General features: G+C 40.9%; 1 protein-coding gene across 2 annotated transcripts in view; it reads right to left on the reverse strand.

Annotated features, from left to right (window-relative positions):
- LOC123727913 (sex comb on midleg-like protein 2) overlaps positions 1-19,922 on the reverse strand; it is a 60,138-nt gene extending 40,216 nt beyond the window's left edge. For both annotated transcript variants that reach the window (XM_082963133.1, XM_082963132.1), the window contains exons 1-6: positions 19,824-19,922; positions 17,069-17,130; positions 5,625-5,727; positions 5,443-5,526; positions 5,277-5,347; positions 4,550-4,784 (exon numbers count right to left, since the gene is read on the reverse strand). In XM_082963133.1, the coding sequence (XP_082819259.1) occupies positions 4,550-4,784; positions 5,277-5,347; positions 5,443-5,526; positions 5,625-5,646 (412 nt within the window). In that variant the 5' untranslated portion in view covers positions 5,647-5,727; positions 17,069-17,130; positions 19,824-19,922. The remainder of the gene's footprint in view (positions 1-4,549; positions 4,785-5,276; positions 5,348-5,442; positions 5,527-5,624; positions 5,728-17,068; positions 17,131-19,823) is intronic.
- Positions 19,923-20,147: the final 225 nt, after the last annotated feature.

Genomic DNA, 20,147 nt, shown 5'->3' on the forward strand with positions numbered 1-20,147 from the left:
GCTGGGGCACACACAGAGAAAATGATTTAGTGTAGAGGTGCTGACTAACGGTGAATAAACGGTAAGCTATAAAAACAAAGAGAGTCACACCATCCATATATAGTTGAAGTCAGAAGTTTACATACACTTAGGTTGGAGTCATTAAAACTAGTTTTTCAACCACTCCAAAAATTGTGTTAACAAACTATAGTTTTGGCAAGTCGGTTAGGACATCTACTTTGTGCATGACACAAGTAATTTTTCCAACAATTGTTTACAGACAGATTATTTCACTCTATCACAATTCCAGTGGGTCAGAACTTAACATACACTAAGTTGACTGTGCCTTTAAACAGCTTGGAAATTTCCAGAAAATTATGTAATGGCTTTAGAAGCTTCTGACAGGCTAATTGACATAATTTTAGTCAATTGGAGGTGTACCTGTGGATGTATTTCCAGGCCTACCTTCAAAATCAGTGCTTCTTTGCTTGACATCATGGGAAAATCAAAAGAAATCAGCCAAGACCTCAGAAAATAAATTGTAGACCTCCACAAGTCTGGTTCATCCTTGGGAGCAATTTCCAAACGCCTGAAGGAACCACGTTCATCTGTACAAACAATAATACGCAAGTATAAACTCCATGGGACCACGCAGCCGTCATACCGCTCAGGAAGGAGACGTGTTCTGTCTCCTAGAGATGAACTTACTTTGGTGCGAAAAGTGCAAATCAATCCCAGAACAACAGCAAAGGACCTTGTGAAGATGCTGGAGGAAACAGGTACAAAAGTATCTATATCCACAGTAAAACGAGTCCTATATCGACATAACCTGAAAGGCCGCTCAGCAAGGAAGAAGACACTGCTCCAAAACCGCCATAAAAAAGACAGACTGCACATGGGGACAAAGATCGTACTTTTTGGAGAAATGTCCTCTGGTCTGATGAAACAAAAATTGAATTTTTGGCCATGATGACCATTGTTATGTTTGGAGGAAAAAGGAGGACACTTGCAAGCCGAAGAACACCATCCCAACCATGAAGCATGGGGGTGGCAGCATCATGTTGTGGGGGTGCTTTGCTGCAGGAGGGACTGGTGCACTTCACAAAATAGATGACATCATGAGGGAGGAAAATGATGTGGATATATTGAAGCAATGTCAAGACATCAGTCAGGAAGTTAAAGCTTGGTCGCAAATGGGTCTTCCAAATGGACAATGACCCCAAGCATACTTCCAAAGTTGTGGCAAAATGGCTTAAGGACAACAAAGTCAAGGTATTTCAGTGGCCATCACAAGGCCCTGACCTCAATCCTATAGAAAATTTGTGGGCAGAACTGAAAAAGCGTATGCGAGCAAGGAGGCCTACAAACCTGACTCAGTTAGACCAGCTCTGTCAGAAGGAATGGGCCAAAATTCACCCAACTTATTGTGGGAAGCTTGTGGAAGGCTACCTGAAGCGTTTGACCCAAGTTAAACAATTTAAAGGCAATGCTAGCAAATACTAATTGAGTGTATGTAAACTTCTGACCCACTGGGAATGTGATGAAAGAAATAAAAGCTGAAATAAATCACTCTACTATTATTCTGACATTTCACATTCTTAAAATAAAGTGGTGATTCTAACTGACCTAAGACAGGGAATTCTTACTAGGATTAATTGTCAGGAATTGTGAAAAACAGAGTTTAAATGTATTTGGCTAAGGTGTATGTAAATTTCCAACTTCAACTGCATGTATAACCTCACAGTAATACATTTTTACCCAATAAATTACTGGGAGATTATAAATATAGAGTGTGACTCTTTGTTTTTATGGTATGTTATAATATGATATGTTATAATATGATATGTTATAATGTGGTATGTTATAATGTGCTATATGATATGTTATGTGTTATGTTATAATATGTTATAATATGCTATATGAGATGTTATAATGTTATGTTATAATATGTTATAATATGCTATAATGCTATATGATATGTTATAATATGTTATAATACGCTATATGAGATGTAATGTAATAATATGCTATATGATATGTTATAATATGCTATATGAGATGTTATAATGTTATGTTATAATATGCTATATGAGATGTTATAATATGTTATAATATCCAATATGATATTGTATAATATGTTATGTTATAATATGTTATGTTATAATATGCTATATGATATGTTATAATATGCTATGTTATAATATGCTGCTCAAAAAAATAAAGGGAACACTTAAACAACACATCCTAGATCTGAATGAAAGAAATAATCTTATTAAAAACTTTTTTCTTTACATAGTTGAATGTGCTGACAACAAAATCACACAAAAATAATCAATGGAAATCCAATTTATCAACCCATGGAGGTCTGGATTTGGAGTCACTCAAAATTAAAGTGGAAAACCACACTACAGGCTGATCCAACTTTGATGTAATGTCCTTAAAACAAGTCAAAATGAGGCTCAGTAGTGTGTGTGGCCTCCACGTGCCTGTATGACCTCCCTACAACGCCAGGGCATGCTCCTGATGAGGTGGCGGATGGTCTCCTGAGGGATCTCCTCCCAGACCTGGACTAAAGCATCCGCCAACTCCTGGACAGTCTGTGGTGCAACGTGGCGTTGGTGGATGGAGCGAGACATGATGTCCCAGATGTGCTCAATTGGATTCAGGTCTGGGGAACGGGCGGGCCAGTCCATAGCATCAATACCTTCCTCTTGCAGGAACTGCTGACACACTCCAGCCACATGAGGTCTAGCATTGTCTTGCATTAGGAGGAACCCAGGGCCAACCGCACCAGCATATGGTCTCACAAGGGGTCTGAGGATCTCATCTCGGTACCTAATGGCAGTCAGGCTACCTCTGGCGAGCACATGGAGGGCTGTGCGGCCCCCCAAAGAAATGCCACCCCACACCATGACTGACCCACCGCCAAACCGGTCATGCTGGAGGATGTTGCAGGCAGCAGAACGTTCTCCACAGCGTCTCCAGACTCTGTCACGTCTGTCACGTGCTCAGTGTGAACCTGCTTTCATCTGTGAAGAGCACAGGGCGCCAGTGGCGAATTTGCCAATCTTGGTGTTCTCTGGCAAATGCCAAACGTCCTGCACGGTGTTGGGCTGTAAGCACAACCCCCACCTGTGGACGTCGGGCCCTCATACCACCCTCATGGAGTCTGTTTCTGACCGTTTGAGCAGACACATGCACATTTGTGGCCTGCTGGAGGTCATTTTGCAGGGCTCTGGCAGTGCTTCTCCTGCTCCTTGCACAAAGGCGGAGGTAGCGGTCCTGCTGCTGGGTTGTTGCTCTCCTACGGCCTCCTCCACGGCTCCTGATGTACTGGCCTGTCTCCTGGTAGCGCCTCCATGCTCTGGACACTACGCTGACAGACACAGCAAACCTACTTGCCACAGCTCGCATTGATGTGCCATCCTGGATGAGCTGCACTACTTGAGCCACTTGTGTGGGTTGTAGACTCCGTCTCATGCTACCACTAGAGTGAAAGCACCGCCAGCATTCAAAAGTGACCAAAACATCAGCCAGGAAGCATAGGAACTGAGAAGTGGTCTGTGGTCCCCACCTGCAGAACCACTCCTTTATTGGGGGTGTCTTGCTAATTGCCTATAATTTCCAACTGTTGTCTACTCCATTTGCATGTGAAATGTATTGTCAATCAGTGTTGCTTCCTAAGTGGACAGTTTGATTTCATAGAAGTGTGATTGACTTGGAGTTACATTGTGTTGTTTAAGTGTTCCCTTTATTTTTTGGAGCAGTGTATGATATGTTATGATATGTTATGTTATAATATGGTATGTTATAATATGTTATAATATGCTATGTTATAATATGCTATGTTATAATATGATATGTTATAATGTTATATGATATGTTATAATATGCTATATGAGATGTTATAATGTTATGTTATAATATGCTATATGAGATGTTATAATGTTATGTTATAATATGTTATAATATGCTATAATGCTATATGATATGTAATAATATGTTATAATATGCTATATGAGATGTAATGTTATAATATGCTATATGATATGTTATAATGTTATGCTATAATATGCTATATGAGATGTTATAATATGTTATAATATCCAATATGATATTGTATAATATGTTATGTTATAATATGCTACATGATATGTTATAATATGTTATAATATGCTATATGATGTGTTATAATATGTTATGTTATAATATGCTATGTTATAATATGATATGTTATGATATGTTATAATATGTTATAATATGATATGTTATGATATGTTATAATATGCTATGTTATAATATGCTATGTTATAATATGCTATGTTATAATATGTTATAATATGTTATAATATGATGTTATAATATGTTATGTAATATGATATGTTATAATATGTTATGTTATAATATGATGTTATAATATGCTATATGATATGTTATAATATGATATGTTATAATATGTTATAATATGCTATGTTATAATATGTTATGTTATATGATATGTTATATGCGATAATATGTTATAATATGTTATTTCTATGTAGCACATTTCAGGATATAGTGCAGCCTTTACCCAGAGGTGGCTGCAGCATGTCTCCTTTCCTCTCACAGGTCCCTATAGGCTGAATGTCTGAGGAGTCCACCAGTCTCCAGAAATCGTTGGTGTTGTCACTCCCGTCCAGACGGAGACGCAGACGCGTACCCATCATACCCATCACCGTGGCGATGCAGATGGACGTGTTGTTCCGAGGGTCGTGGGCTTCCAGCTTCATACCAGCCTTGAAGTCATTACTGGGAGGGAAACGGGACTGGGGGAGACAGGAGGACAATGGATCAGTCAATAATGGAATGATTTGCTTATATGGGGCGACAGGTAGCCTGGGTGGTTAGAGCATTGGGCCAGTAACCGGACAAAATAATAATTTTGTCGTTCTGTCCCTGAGCAAGGAAGTTAACCCACTGTTCCCCGGCCCCCGAAGACGTGGATGTCGATTAAGGCAGCCCTCCGCACCTCTCTGATTCAGAGGGGTTGGGTTAAATGCTGAAGACACGTTTCAGTTGAATACATTCAGTTGTACAACTGACTAGGTATCCCCCTTTCCCTATCTAAACCTAATGTTATGTTAGGCAGAGTTTTATCTAAACCTAATGTTATGTTAATGTTACCAAATTGTTGACACCTTTTCTAATCCTCTCAGATCTAGGAATGCATGGGGTGGTTAGGGGTTGATTTGGGTCAAAAAGTCAAAAAGCACTTCCTAAAGCAGCCCTTAGTGTTGTAGTTACTAGGTCATATCTACCTGTCTGAAACAGCTGGGAGAAGCGGCTGTGGATGACGTTTCCTTAAGGTACTCCTCCCAACTGAAGGGTTCTGGCAAAACAAAGGGCACAGTTCATACTATCTGACAATCTTAGGTTACACTATATTGTGACAGAGAAGAAGATTGCAGGAAACATGTTTAATACCATTAGATTTATCCAAAGAGGGGGGACCGGTTCCCGGAGAGGGGTTACTTCTCTCAGGTTTCTCCCTCCTCTCTTCTTTTGGCTCTGAAAAGGAGACAATTCAACCTCTTATGAATACACTTTAAAGTAGAATAAAAAATAATAGAACCAATCCAACACAAAACATAAAAAAAAGTGATGACCTTTCTGAGGTGTTCGGCCCATTTTGACCGATGGTACCACCAGGTGCCAGGTGAGGGGACCCCAGACCGGTCAATGTGCCTCTACCGACGCGATGCTGAGCTCCTAGAGCAGATACACAGAGAGAGACCATTATTTGTTTACCTGTATTTAACCAGGAAACCCCAATGCATGTTTTTCTTAACCTTTATTTAACCAGGAAGTTCCATTGAGGTCAAGATACCTTTTAAACAAGGAAGACAAGTAGAGTTAGGCGGGGCCCTCTTTCTAGGTTGGTACAGCAGGCAAAATCAATATCCACAGCTTGTTTCAGCAAGAGTACACACAAAGAAACATCTCTTGGAGAAATATCTAACAGCAACAACTGAAATGGAGGGGAATGTTTGATCATCTTGATTGCCACAGCAACTAAAGCAGCAGAAGCTGGGAACAGGACTCAGAAAGAAAAGGATCAGCGTTAATCATGATGAACGCATTCTGAGGGAATGAAAACCATAAGTTGATTCCATCACTGACAGACAGTGGAATAATTTACTAGGCCTCCAGACCATACAGGCTTCTGAAGATCAAAGAGTATTTGAAGAAGTGATGAGGTCACAGCTGTCATGGCTGTGGACGGTACAGTAATATATGCCATGTAGCAGACACTTTTATCCAAAGTACAGTAAGACTGGAGTCCATGCTCTTGTACTAGCCCATACAGATGAGTTAGGACACCTTGAACATCTTCTACTGACATGAAAGGTGTGGCTTTTAGTCACGTCCAAAGTAGTAAAAGGAGGTAGACAAAAGGAAGATCCGTTCAATGCATAGAAAAAAACAGACATAACCTTTTTTCTACAAATAACATGACCCAGGCTAAAGCCTCCAGACAGATTAATAACATGACCCAGGCTAAAGCCTCCAGACAGATTAATAACATGACCCAGGCTAAAGCCTCCAGACAGAATAATAACATGACCCAGGCTAAAGCCTCCAGACAGAATAATAACATGACCCAGGCTAAAGCCTCCAGACAGATTAATAACATGACCCAGGCTAAAGCCTCCAGACAGAATAATAACATGACCCAGGCTAAAGCCTCCAGACAGAATAATAACATGACCCAGGCTAAAGCCTCCAGACAGATTAATAACATGACCCAGGCTAAAGCCTCCAGACAGATTAATAACATGACCCAGGCTAAAGCCTCCAGACAGAATAATAACATGACCCAGGCTAAAGCCTCCAGACAGAATAATAACATGACCCAGGCTAAAGCCTCCAGACAGAATAATAACATGACCCAGGCTAAAGCCTCCAGACAGAATAATAACATGACCCAGGCTAAAGCCTCCAGACAGAATAATAACATGACCCAGGCTAAAGCCTCCAGACAGAATAATAACATGACCCAGGCTAAAGCCTCCAGACAGATTAATAACATGACCCAGGCTAAAGCCTCCAGACAGAATAATAACATGACCCAGGCTAAAGCCTCCAGACAGAATAATAACATGACCCAGGCTAAAGCCTCCAGACAGATTAATAACATGACCCAGGCTAAAGCCTCCAGACAGAATAATAACATGACCCAGGCTAAAGCCTCCAGACAGAATAATAACATGACCCAGGCTAAAGCCTCCAGACAGAATAATAACATGACCCAGGCTAAAGCCTCCAGACAGATTAATAACATGACCCAGGCTAAAGCCTCCAGACAGAATAATAACATGACCCAGGCTAAAGCCTCCAGACAGATTAATAACATGACCCAGGCTAAAGCCTCCAGACAGAATAATAACATGACCCAGGCTAAAGCCTCCAGACAGATTAATAACATGACCCAGGCTAAAGCCTCCAGACAGATTAATAACATGACCCAGGCTAAAGCCTCCAGACAGAATAATAACATGACCCAGGCTAAAGCCTCCAGACAGATTAATAACATGACCCAGGCTAAAGCCTCCAGACTGATTAATAACATGACCCAGGCTAAAGCCTCCAGACAGATTAATAACATGACCCAGGCTAAAGCCTCCAGACAGATTAATAACATGACCCAGGCTAAAGCCTCCAGACAGATTAATAACATGACCCAGGCTAAAGCCTCCAGACAGATTAATAACATGACCCAGGCTAAAGCCTCCAGACAGAATAATAACATGACCCAGGCTAAAGCCTCCAGACAGATTAATAACATGACCCAGGCTAAAGCCTCCAGACAGATTAATAACATGACCCAGGCTAAAGCCTCCAGACAGAATAATAACATGACCCAGGCTAAAGCCTCCAGACAGATTAATAACATGACCCAGGCTAAAGCCTCCAGACAGAATAATAACATGACCCAGGCTAAAGCCTCCAGACAGAATAATAACATGACCCAGGCTGAAGACTGAAGCCTCCAGACAGACAGAATAATAACATGACCCAGGCTGAAGACTGAAGCCTCCAGACAGAATAATAACATGACCCAGGCTGAAGCCTCCAGACAGAATAATAACATGACCCAGGCTGAAGACTGAAGCCTCCAGACAGACAGAATAATAACATGACCCAGGCTGAAGACTGAAGCCTCCAGACAGACAGAATAATAACATGACCCAGGCTGAAGACTGAAGCCTCCAGACAGACAGAATAATAACATGACCCAGGCTGAAGACTGAAGCCTCCAGACAGACAGAATAATAACATGACCCAGGCTGAAGACTGAAGCCTCCAGACAGACAGAATAATAACATGACCCAGGCTGAAGCCTCCAGACAGAATAATAACATGACCCAGGCTGAAGACTGAAGCCTCCAGACAGAATAATAACATGACCCAGGCTGAAGCCTCCAGACAGAATAATAACATGACCCAGGCCGAAGACTGAAGCCTCCAGACAGAATAATAACATGACCCAGGCCGAAGACTGAAGCCTCCAGACAGAATAATAACATGACCCAGGCTGAAGACTGAAGCCTCCAGACAGAATAATAACATGACCCAGGCCGAAGACTGAAGCCTCCAGACAGAATAATAACATGACCCAGGCCGAAGACTGAAGCCTCCAGACAGAATAATAACATGATCCAGGCTGAAGACTGAAGCCTCCAGACAGAATAATAACATGACCCAGGCTAAAGCCTCCAGACAGACAGAATTATAACATGACCCAGGCTGAAGACTGAAGCCTCCAGACAGAATAATAACATGACCCAGGCTGAAGCCTCCAGACAGAATAATAACATGACCCAGGCTGAAGACTGAAGCCTCCAGACAGAATAATAACATGGCCCAGGCTGAAGACTGAAGCCTCCAGACAGAATAATAACATGACCCAGGCTGAAGACTGAAGCCTCCAGACAGAATAATAACATGACCCAGGCTGAAGACTGAAGCCTCCAGACAGAATAATAACATGACCCAGGCTGAAGCCTCCAGACAGAATAATAACATGACCCAGGCCGAAGACTGAAGCCTCCAGACAGAATAATAACATGACCCAGGCCGAAGACTGAAGCCTCCAGACAGAATAATAACATGACCCAGGCCGAAGACTGAAGCCTCCAGACAGAATAATAACATGACCCAGGCTGAAGACTGAAGCCTCCAGACAGACAGAATAATAACATGACCCAGACTGAAGACTGAAGCCTCCAGACAGACAGAATAATAACATGACCCAGGCTGAAGCCTCCAGACAGAATAATAACATGACCCAGGCTGAAGACTGAAGCCTCCAGACAGACAGAATAATAATATGACCCAGGCTGAAGACTGAAGCCTCCAGACAGACAGAATAATAACATGACCCAGGCTGAAGACTGAAGCCTCCAGACAGACAGAATAATAACATGACCCAGGCTGAAGCCTCCAGACAGACAGAATAATAACATGACCCAGGCTGAAGCCTCCAGACAGAATAATAACATGACCCAGGCTGAAGCCTCCAGACAGAATAATAACATGACCCAGGCTGAAGACTGAAGCCTCCAGACAGAATAATAACATGACCCAGGCTGAAGCCTCCAGACAGAATAATAACATGACCCAGGCCGAAGACTGAAGCCTCCAGACAGAATAATAACATGACCCAGGCCGAAGACTGAAGCCTCCAGACAGAATAATAACATGACCCAGGCCGAAGACTGAAGCCTCCAGACAGAATAATAACATGACCCAGGCCGAAGACTGAAGCCTCCAGACAGACAGAATAATAACATGACCCAGGCTGATGACTGAAGCCTCCGCAGACAGACAGACAGACAGAATAATAACATGACCCAGGCTGAAGACTGAAGCCTCCAGACAGACAGAATAATAACATGACCCAGGCTGAAGACTGAAGCCTCCAGACAGACAGAATAATAACATGACCCAGGCTGAAGACTGAAGCCTCCAGACAGACAGAATAATAACATGACCCAGGCTGAAGACTGAAGCCTCCAGACAGAATAATAACATGACCCAGGCTGAAGACTGAAGCCTCCAGACAGTACAGACAGACAGAACAATAACTGGTGTTGTCTAACAATTAGAACCTGTTCAGATGTAGTGCACATGCACATCCAATGTAATCATTCTCCCAGTGCAAGGTAGAAAACAATAACACATACGCAGGAAAGGAAATGTGCCCACACAGCCAACTAGATAAGGCTGTTTTAGGTAGGTAACAATGAGCAATGGAGCCTAGACCACTCTGGTTCTACGGATATCTTACATTCTCAAGATGAAACCAATCACCAAAGAGGACGCTCAAGGTGAGAAAACCTCCAGCTAACCAGCAAAGTCCCAATTAAATCCATGTGATGGAAAAAGAAGAAGGAATTCTCTCTCTATCAACATCTCTCCTGAGCCAACAAAAATGTCAGGTTTAGGTTTTGCAGTGTATCAGCTCTCTGTCCCTCTCTCCAGCCCCTCTCTTTCCAGCCCCTCACCCTCTCTCGCTCCCTTCCTCCCCTTCTTAGATGTGGATCTCATTGAGCTTGCCCCAGCCATAAAGATTCCTAGCCTCCGTAAAAGGCCATTAAGCCATGTACATCTGGGGGAGTCTGTCTGGGGGAGTCAAGAACTCGAACATGAAAAGGATTCCAGAACCTCTCATTAACAGACAGACGATGTGTGTCTGCTCACTGGTCGAGGCCGCGTTCCATTCAGGAGGGCCACGCCCCCAGGACAGAAAGGAGTGGAGATGTCCCCACTTTACAACAGGAGAGGAAGTGCTAGTGTTTTAGTTAGGTCTGCTTCCTTATTACTAGAGGAGATGTCCCCACTTTACAACAGGAGAGGAAGTGCTAGTGTTTTAGTTAGGTCTGCTTCCTTATTACTAGAGGAGATGTCCCCACTTTACAACAGGAGAGGAAGTGCTAGTGTTTTAGTTAGGTCTGTTTCCTTATCACTAGAGGAGATGTCCCCACTTTACAACAGGAGAGGAAGTGCTAGTGTTTTAGTTAGGTCTGCTTCCTTATTACTAGAGGAGATGTCCCCACTTTACAACAGGAGAGGAAGTGCTAGTGTTTTAGTTAGGTCTGCTTCCTTATCACTAGAGGAGATGTCCCCACTTTACAACAGGAGAGGAAGTGCTAGTGTTTTAGTTAGGTCTGCTTCCTTATTACTAGAGGAGATGTCCCCACTTTACAACAGGAGAGGAAGTGCTAGTGTTTTAGTTAGGTCTGTTTCCTTATCACTAGAGGAGATGTCCCCACTTTACAACAGGAGAGGAAGTGCTAGTGTTTTAGTTAGGTCTGTTTCCTTATTACTAGAGGAGATGTCCCCACTTTACAACAGGAGAGGAAGTGCTAGTGTTTTAGTTAGGTCTGTTTCCTTATTACTAGAGGAGATGTCCCCACTTTACAACAGGAGAGGAAGTGCTAGTGTTTTAGTTAGGTCTGTTTCCTTATTACTAGAGGAGATGTCCCCACTTTACAACAGGAGAGGAAGTGCTAGTGTTTTAGTTAGGTCTGCTTCCTTATTACTAGAGGAGATGTCCCCACTTTACAACAGGAGAGGAAGTGCTAGTGTTTTAGTTAGGTCTGTTTCCTTATTACTAGAGGAGATGTCCCCACTTTACAACAGGAGAGGAAGTGCTAGTGTTTTAGTTAGGTCTGCTTCCTTATTACTAGAGGAGATGTCCCCACTTTACAACAGGAGAGGAAGTGCTAGTGTTTTAGTTAGGTCTGTTTCCTTATTACTAGAGGAGATGTCCCCACTTTACAACAGGAGAGGAAGTGCTAGTGTTTTAGTTAGGTCTGCTTCCTTATTACTAGAGGAGATGTCCCCACTTTACAACAGGAGAGGAAGTGCTAGTGTTTTAGTTAGGTCTGTTTCCTTATTACTAGAGGAGATGTCCCCACTTTACAACAGGAGAGGAAGTGCTAGTGTTTTAGTTAGGTCTGTTTCCTTATCACTAGAGGAGATGTCCCCACTTTACAACAGGAGAGGAAGTGCTAGTGTTTTAGTTAGGTCTGTTTCCTTATTACTAGAGGAGATGTCCCCACTTTACAACAGGAGAGGAAGTGCTAGTGTTTTAGTTAGGTCTGCTTCCTTATCACTAGAGGAGATGTCCCCACTTTACAACAGGAGAGGAAGTGCTAGTGTTTTAGTTAGGTCTGTTTCCTTATTACTAGAGGAGATGTCCCCACTTTACAACAGGAGAGGAAGTGCTAGTGTTTTAGTTAGGTCTGTTTCCTTATTACTAGAGGAGATGTCCCCACTTTACAACAGGAGAGGAAGTGCTAGTGTTTTAGTTAGGTCTGTTTCCTTATTACTAGAGGAGATGTCCCCACTTTACAACAGGAGAGGAAGTGCTAGTGTTTTAGTTAGGTCTGTTTCCTTATCACTAGAGGAGATGTCCCCACTTTACAACAGGAGAGGAAGTGCTAGTGTTTTAGTTAGGTCTGCTTCCTTATTACTAGAGGAGATGTCCCCACTTTACAACAGGAGAGGAAGTGCTAGTGTTTTAGTTAGGTCTGCTTCCTTATCACTAGAGGAGATGTCCCCACTTTACAACAGGAGAGGAAGTGCTAGTGTTTTAGTTAGGTCTGTTTCCTTATCACTAGAGGAGATGTCCCCACTTTACAACAGGAGAGGAAGTGCTAGTGTTTTAGTTAGGTCTGTTTCCTTATTACTAGAGGAGATGTCCCCACTTTACAACAGGAGAGGAAGTGCTAGTGTTTTAGTTAGGTCTGCTTCCTTATTACTAGAGGAGATGTCCCCACTTTACAACAGGAGAGGAAGTGCTAGTGTTTTAGTTAGGTCTGCTTCCTTATTACTAGAGGAGATGTCCCCACTTTACAACAGGAGAGGAAGTGCTAGTGTTTTAGTTAGGTCTGCTTCCTTATCACTAGAGGAGATGTCCCCACTTTACAACAGGAGAGGAAGTGCTAGTGTTTTAGTTAGGTCTGTTTCCTTATCACTAGAGGAGATGTCCCCACTTTACAACAGGAGAGGAAGTGCTAGTGTTTTAGTTAGGTCTGCTTCCTTATCACTAGAGGAGATGTCCCCACTTTACAACAGGAGAGGAAGTGCTAGTGTTTTAGTTAGGTCTGTTTCCTTATCACTAGAGGAGATGTCCCCACTTTACAACAGGAGAGGAAGTGCTAGTGTTTTAGTTAGGTCTGCTTCCTTATCACTAGAGGAGATGTCCCCACTTTACAACAGGAGAGGAAGTGCTAGTGTTTTAGTTAGGTCTGTTTCCTTATCACTAGAGGAGGGCAATTCCACGATAACGGAATTACGCTTTGACTCCAACTTTTCACTTTAAAATGAAACAGACGTACGGTAAAATCTCCCTCAGTTTTTTATGTGACCACATTTTCCAAAACTCTTAAATATCTGCTCCGAATTAAGATTGAAAGATGTCTGCAGAAAGAATGGGGTGTCAGCTATGCCTATGACATCACACCTTGGCTGTTGAACTACAGTAGGTGAAGTGGATTTACATCAGTTAACAGAATCTTGGTAAGGTCCCTGGCAATTCCCAGCCCTAGTAGGTAGGTATCAGTAAGAGCCAGGAGAGAGGGCATTAACTGGAGAGAGAGAGAGAGAGAGAGAAAGAAAGGTTGTCTAGGTCTTCACTGTCTTGCTGTTACCACCAGATGGCAGAAGACAGTAATGAGCTTAACATAACAGTATGCCAGCGGAAGGAACGACATTAGCAGGTGACACAACTGTGATTTGTGACTACTATGATTTCCCATTGTAGCCAATTCAATTGCAGTTATTCCGTTACAGATTTTTTGGGTAATTCCGTTGTGAACTTTTATCTAAAAGATGTGGGTTTTTGGTAACGGAATTAGAACCCACTGGGCAAAAGTTTCCTCAACATTGTTCCCATGTCATTTAAAAAAAAACGTTATAATTAAGTGATGACGTTGAATCAGCGTGGAAAACTGATTGGATCTGCAAAACGTTATCACCATTTTTTTTTTTTAACCCAACTTTGAACCTACATTTGTTGTTGAATTCACGTTAGTTGACAAGTCAACCAAATGTAAATCAAAACTAGACGTTGAACTAACATCTGTGCCCAGTAGGAAGGGCACAAGGCAATGTTTCTTAAACGTACAGAAGGCAAATCTCCAAAACTGAATCTAGGTGTTGATATTAGTTGGCAGGGGTCTTTACTTCAACATTACTGTATTTTGATGTATTTCTGATACTTTTTGGGACTTTTTCCTGCTAGATGTTTTCTAAGACCCCTTTTCCATCTGTTTGACCAGAAATCAAAGCCTTTGATTATTACAAATTTTTAGGATGGAAAATGGTTGAAGAATGTATATATGCCTTCATTTCCAAAAAATTTATATATCGACTCTTAGCTTTCATTTAACATGCTTCTATGAACTTCACATGTTGGCGCTCATGGGTCCTTTTTAAATGGAAATGCCCAGGAGTAGATCACTGACAACCTGTTTCTAAACCAAAATAATATATACAGTAATATCTGTGTGTAATGTCCATGCATTTTGGAGGGTCAGAGAGAGCATCTGACACTGTTGCTTAGCTTGGGGGGAACCACAATAATAATAACATACTAAATAATACTGAAATGAATAACACTATACTAAACAATAATAATACCATACTAAATAATACTGACAATAATAATACCATACTAAATACTGACAATAATACCATACTAAATAATACTGACAATACTACTGACATTAATAATACCATACTAAATAATACTGACAATAATAAACAATACTAAATAATAATACTACCATACTAAATAATAATAATAATAATAATAATACCATACTAAATAATACTGACAATAATAATACCATACTAAATAATACTGACAATAATAAACAATACTAAATAATAATACTACCATACTAAATAATAATAATAGCACACTAAATAATACTGACAATAATACCATACTAAATAATACTGACACTTTAATAACATCATATTAAATGGCTATAATGTATAAAAGGATGGCTATACTAGTAGTCCATCATAAACAATACTGATATACACTTATTTTATTTAGAAGATGAATAATATTATGACATAAACACCACTAAGGGATTATTGTTCTACTGTTCAGTTTTTGTTGTCATAGGAAGGAAATGTTCTATTTTTACTAACCCTGTAACATAGGGTGTCTTAAACTATGGGTAGGGTCCGAAAGGGGCCCTGGGAATGTCAAGGGTGAGTCATGAGAATACAGTTCCTTGCAAAAGTATTCATCCCCTTGGCATTTTTCCTATTTTGTTTGCTTTACAACCTGTAATTTAAATTGATTTTTATTTGGATTTCATGTAATGGACAGACACAAAATAGTCCAAATTGGTGAAGTGAAATAAATAAAAAAATAGCTTGTTTAAAAAAATGTTGAAAAAAAAGTAAAACTGAAAAGGGGTGCGTGCATATGTATTCACGTCCTTTACTATGAAGCCCCTAAATAAGATCTGGTGCAACCAATTACCTTCAGAAGTCACATAATTAGTTAAATAAAGTCCACCTGTGTGCAATACACACACACACACACACACACACACACACACACACACACACACACACACACACACACACACACACACACACACACACACACACACACACACACACACACACACACACACACACACACACACACACACACGTTCTGAAAGGCCCCAGCAAGCAGTACCATGAAGACCAAGGAGCTCTCCAAACAGGTCAGGGACAAAGTTGGAGAGTATAGATCAGGGTTGGGTTCTAAAAAATATCCGAAACTTTGAACATCCCACGGAGCGCCATTAAATTCGCTATTAAAAAATGTTAAGAATATGGCACCACAACAAACCTGCCAAGAGAGGGCTGCCCACCAAAAATCATGGACCAGTCAAGGAGGGCATTAATCAGAGAGGTAACAAAGAGACCAAACATAACCCAGCTCCACCGCGGACATTGGAGTATCTGTCCATAGGACCACTTTAAGCTGTACACTCCACAGAGCTGGGCTTTACGGAAGAGTGGCCAGAAAAAAACCATTGCTTAAAGAAAAAAATAAGCAAACACATTTGGTGTTGGCCAAAAGGTATGTGGGAGACTCCCCAAACATATGGAAGAAGGTACTCTGGTCAGATGAGACTAAAATTTAGCTTTTTGGCCATCAAGGAAAACTCTATGTCTGGGGCAAACCCAACACCTCTCATCACCCAGAGAATACCATCCCCACAGTGAAGCATGGTGGTGGCAGCATCATGCTGTGGGGATGTTTTTCCATCGACAGGGACTGGGAAACTGGTCAGAATTGAAGGAATGATGGATGGTGCTAAATACAGGGAAATTCTTGAGAGAAACCTGTTTCAGTCTGGGACTGAGGTTCACCTTCCAGCATGACAATGAACCTAAGCATACTGCTAAAGCAACACTCGAATGGTTTAGGGGGAAACATTTTAATGTCTTGGAATGGCCTAGTCAAAGCCCAGACCTCAATCCAATTGAGAATCTGTGGTATGACTTAAAGATTGCTGTACACCAGCGGAACCCATTAAACTTGAAGGAGCTGTAGCAGTTTTGCCTTGAAGAATGGCCATAAATCCCAGTGGCTAGATATGCCAAGCGTATAGAGACATACCGGCAGGAGACTTGCAGCTGTAATTGCTGCAAAAGGTGTCTCTACAAAGTATTGGGGGGGGGGGGAATAGTTATGCATGCTCAAGTGTTCTGTTTTTTTGTCTTATTTCTTGTTTGTTTCACAATAAAAAATATTTTGAATCTACAAAGTGGTAGGCATGTTGTGTAAATCAAATGACACAAAAATCTATTTTAATTCCAGGTTGTAAGGGAACAAAATAGGAAAAATGCCAAGTGGGTGAATACTTCTGCAAGCTACTGTATATCTATTATTACACACTATGTATTATTAGTTTGGGTTGTTGTAGGACGATTTGGGTCACAGGAGGACCATCAATTTCTCCTTTGGGTCTCGAGCTGAAAAAGTTTAAAAGGGTAGCAAGCATTAGTTTTTACTCACCACAGTAAGAACACAGCACGGCCAAAGACTTAGTAACGTAGTTGTAGTCCCGATCTGGTTACCTAGAAGTACAAACATAGTAATGTTTTGGGGTTATTACATATTTATTAACTTATTTCCGGATAACTTATAAACTACCCACAATTTCTCAACGTCATATGGAGGCTCTACTCTATGCTAGTGAATTCAGCCCAAGCTGGCTAACGATAGCCACACCTCATGCTATTCACTGTCATTGTGGCTGTGCAGTGGTGTAATGTACTTAAGTAAAAATACTTAAGTACTGCTTAAGTAGTTTTTTGGGCTATCTGTACTTTACTATTTATATTTTTGACAGCTTTTACTTCACTACATTCCTAAAGAAAATAATGTACTTTTTACTCCATACATTTTCCCTGACACCCAATAGTATTCGTTACATTTTTATCGCTTAGCAAGACAGGAAAATGGTCCAATTCAAGCACCTATCAAGAGAACATCCCTGGTCATCCCTACTGCCTCTGATCTGGCAGACTCAATAAACACACATGCTTTGTTTGTAAATTATGTCAGAGTGTTGGAGTGTGCCCCTGGCTATTCGTAAATGTAAAAAATAATGAAGATATAGTGCCGCCTAGGTCGCTTAATATAAGGAATTTGAAATGATTTATACTTTCACTTTTGATACTTAAGTATATATAAAACCAAATACTTTTACTCAAGTAGTATTTTACTGGGTGACTTTCACTTGAGTCATTTTCTATTAAGGTATTTTTACTTTTACTCAAGTATGACAATTGGGTACTTTTTCCACAACTGTGGCTGTGTTATATAGGTGGGCTGTGTTATCTAGGTGGGAACCCTTTAGCAAGCAGGCACCGGTGCTTTCTTGCCGTGGGCTCCAAACGACAAAGAAACTCATACTTGCTTGCTGTAATAGTGTAATACCTCGTCTGTTCTCCTTTTTGTTTCGTCAACTTTTTGTCATGTTCTCTGTGAAGTAGGCTACGGGAGTTTTGCAACTTTTCCAACCTTGGATTAGTGCTAGCGCGCTAGCTGACGGACATCTGAAATCTATTTAGGATTTCAGCCCGATGAAGCGCACGTCTCTCCTCTCTTCGGTAGCTAACTCAGCCTGCACTCTAATAAAAGTGTTTGCATCGGATGGGCCCCCAACTATCAATCTGTAAGTCTCTGCTTTCTCTTTGCTTTTAATCTGCAGTTATGTGTCAGTTGTGTTCTAGCTGGTCTCCAGTAGAAGGGCTCTAGCTTGCCGACCATAACCGTGGTGGTTGGCTAGGCTGGCTAATAGCTAGTTGGCTAAATATCAAATTTTAGCTGGCTGGTTAGCTTGCTGGCTATGATAACTGCATATAGCTAACATTCATTGATAACTGGTTGTATGGTGTTATATATTTCCAAGACTTTGGTTTACTTTAATGTAGCTGTAAGCTAGGTGTTGATAGCAACTGGCTGGTAGGGCTAACATTAGCAGGCAAGTAGGGCTAATGTTAGCAGGCTAATAAGGCTAACCTTAGCAGGCTATTAGGGCTAATGTTAGGTTAGTTGGCTAGCAACCTTGCAAGTTGATTTGTAAAAATAAATTCATAAAGTATTTGCTTGTAAGTTGGCTGAAAGTAATTGAAACCAGTAGTCATGAGTGCCAACAATTTGGTTTAATTTGAAGTTATACATTTGAAGTTATTCCTTTTGGAGTTTACATTTTAGGGAATAGGTTGGCTTGCAGGGTCTTCCATACTACATCACACCCTTGAAAAACCTTTCCCGACATGACTTCGGCATTCTTTGGAAATTCTGATCTAGTTTATGTAATACTCCCCAAAAAAAGGTGTAATTTTGCATTGGGATTTTTCATGTGTACACTAATGCAAATCCTTATGTTACATGTGGTTAGGTTTATGTTACCTACCCTGTAAGAACCCTTGCTGTTACACCATCAAATCTCTATTTGATACATTGTATAACATGACCTGAGGTGAATGGTGTCCGAGTTAAACGAATGTAGGGGGCGTGTCCATGTCGAGTGGCTGCACTCCTCAGAAGTGGGCGTTAACCGAAGAGGCTCACAGCCGTTTAGAAATTACTAAAATATGCCCTTAGTTTATCTTTCGTTAATACTTATTTCATTCATTAATATATATTGCAAAAATTGGTACATAGATAGGCAACTGTTAAGCATTTTCTTAGATAAAGAAAAGCCTATTGACTGACTCATTGTTTTTCAAAGACAACCCTGGGCAAATAAGTTTTTGGGGAAATACGGCAAGCCTAGTGTAAATAAAACAATAAAGTATAAATAAAAACATACTAACGTGTGTTGGAAATCAATTGACCAAATAAAACATCGGCGTGTGATGCGTTTCCTTTTCCCTTTTTCATCATTCTCTCTGTTCCTGTCAATGATGTCAGCTAGGAACTAATATTTCGATTTAGAAATGGAGCATGTGCCTCGATCATATCTCCACAAGTATTATTATTATTATGATGATCTCTTTCTCTGACAGAAATTGACCATCGTAAACACCAATAGCGCCCACTGTGCAGCAGTAGAGTCCAGGGAATATGTTACAAGAGCTAAAATGTGCCATGAAAAATACACACCAAGCTCATGGCGTAGTACTCATTGTTTACGTTTAATCTCTGCTCTCTCAGTGTTTGTACATAGCCTACATAAACCAGTAGACCTAGATGAGAGCGAAAATTCCATAAACTATATCTGGAAGTTATCATGAAATACACACAACGTAGTACTCACAGTTTCGAGAAGGTATTCGCGTCAGATCCTTCTTTTGCCATCAGATGCAGGCCGCCATATTCCGTGCTCTACACCACGCGCATGTCCAACAGCGAGCTGCAATTTATGTTTTCCACTGTAGGTTTATAATAAGGGGAATTTATTCATAGATTCTATAAAATACAGAATATCTTTCTGGGAAATGAACCATATTTACTAAATATATTTATAAGGAAACGAAACTACAATAGACTAGTGGTACTTTTTTTGCATAGTAGAAGGAATATAAATGAATTATATAATATTCCAAATCTTGAATCTGAATAGAAATATGTACAAAATATA

Source organism: Salmo salar, chromosome 16, assembly GCF_965601325.2.
Source record: "Salmo salar chromosome 16, fSalSal1, whole genome shotgun sequence".
Lineage (NCBI taxonomy): Eukaryota > Metazoa > Chordata > Actinopteri > Salmoniformes > Salmonidae > Salmo > Salmo salar.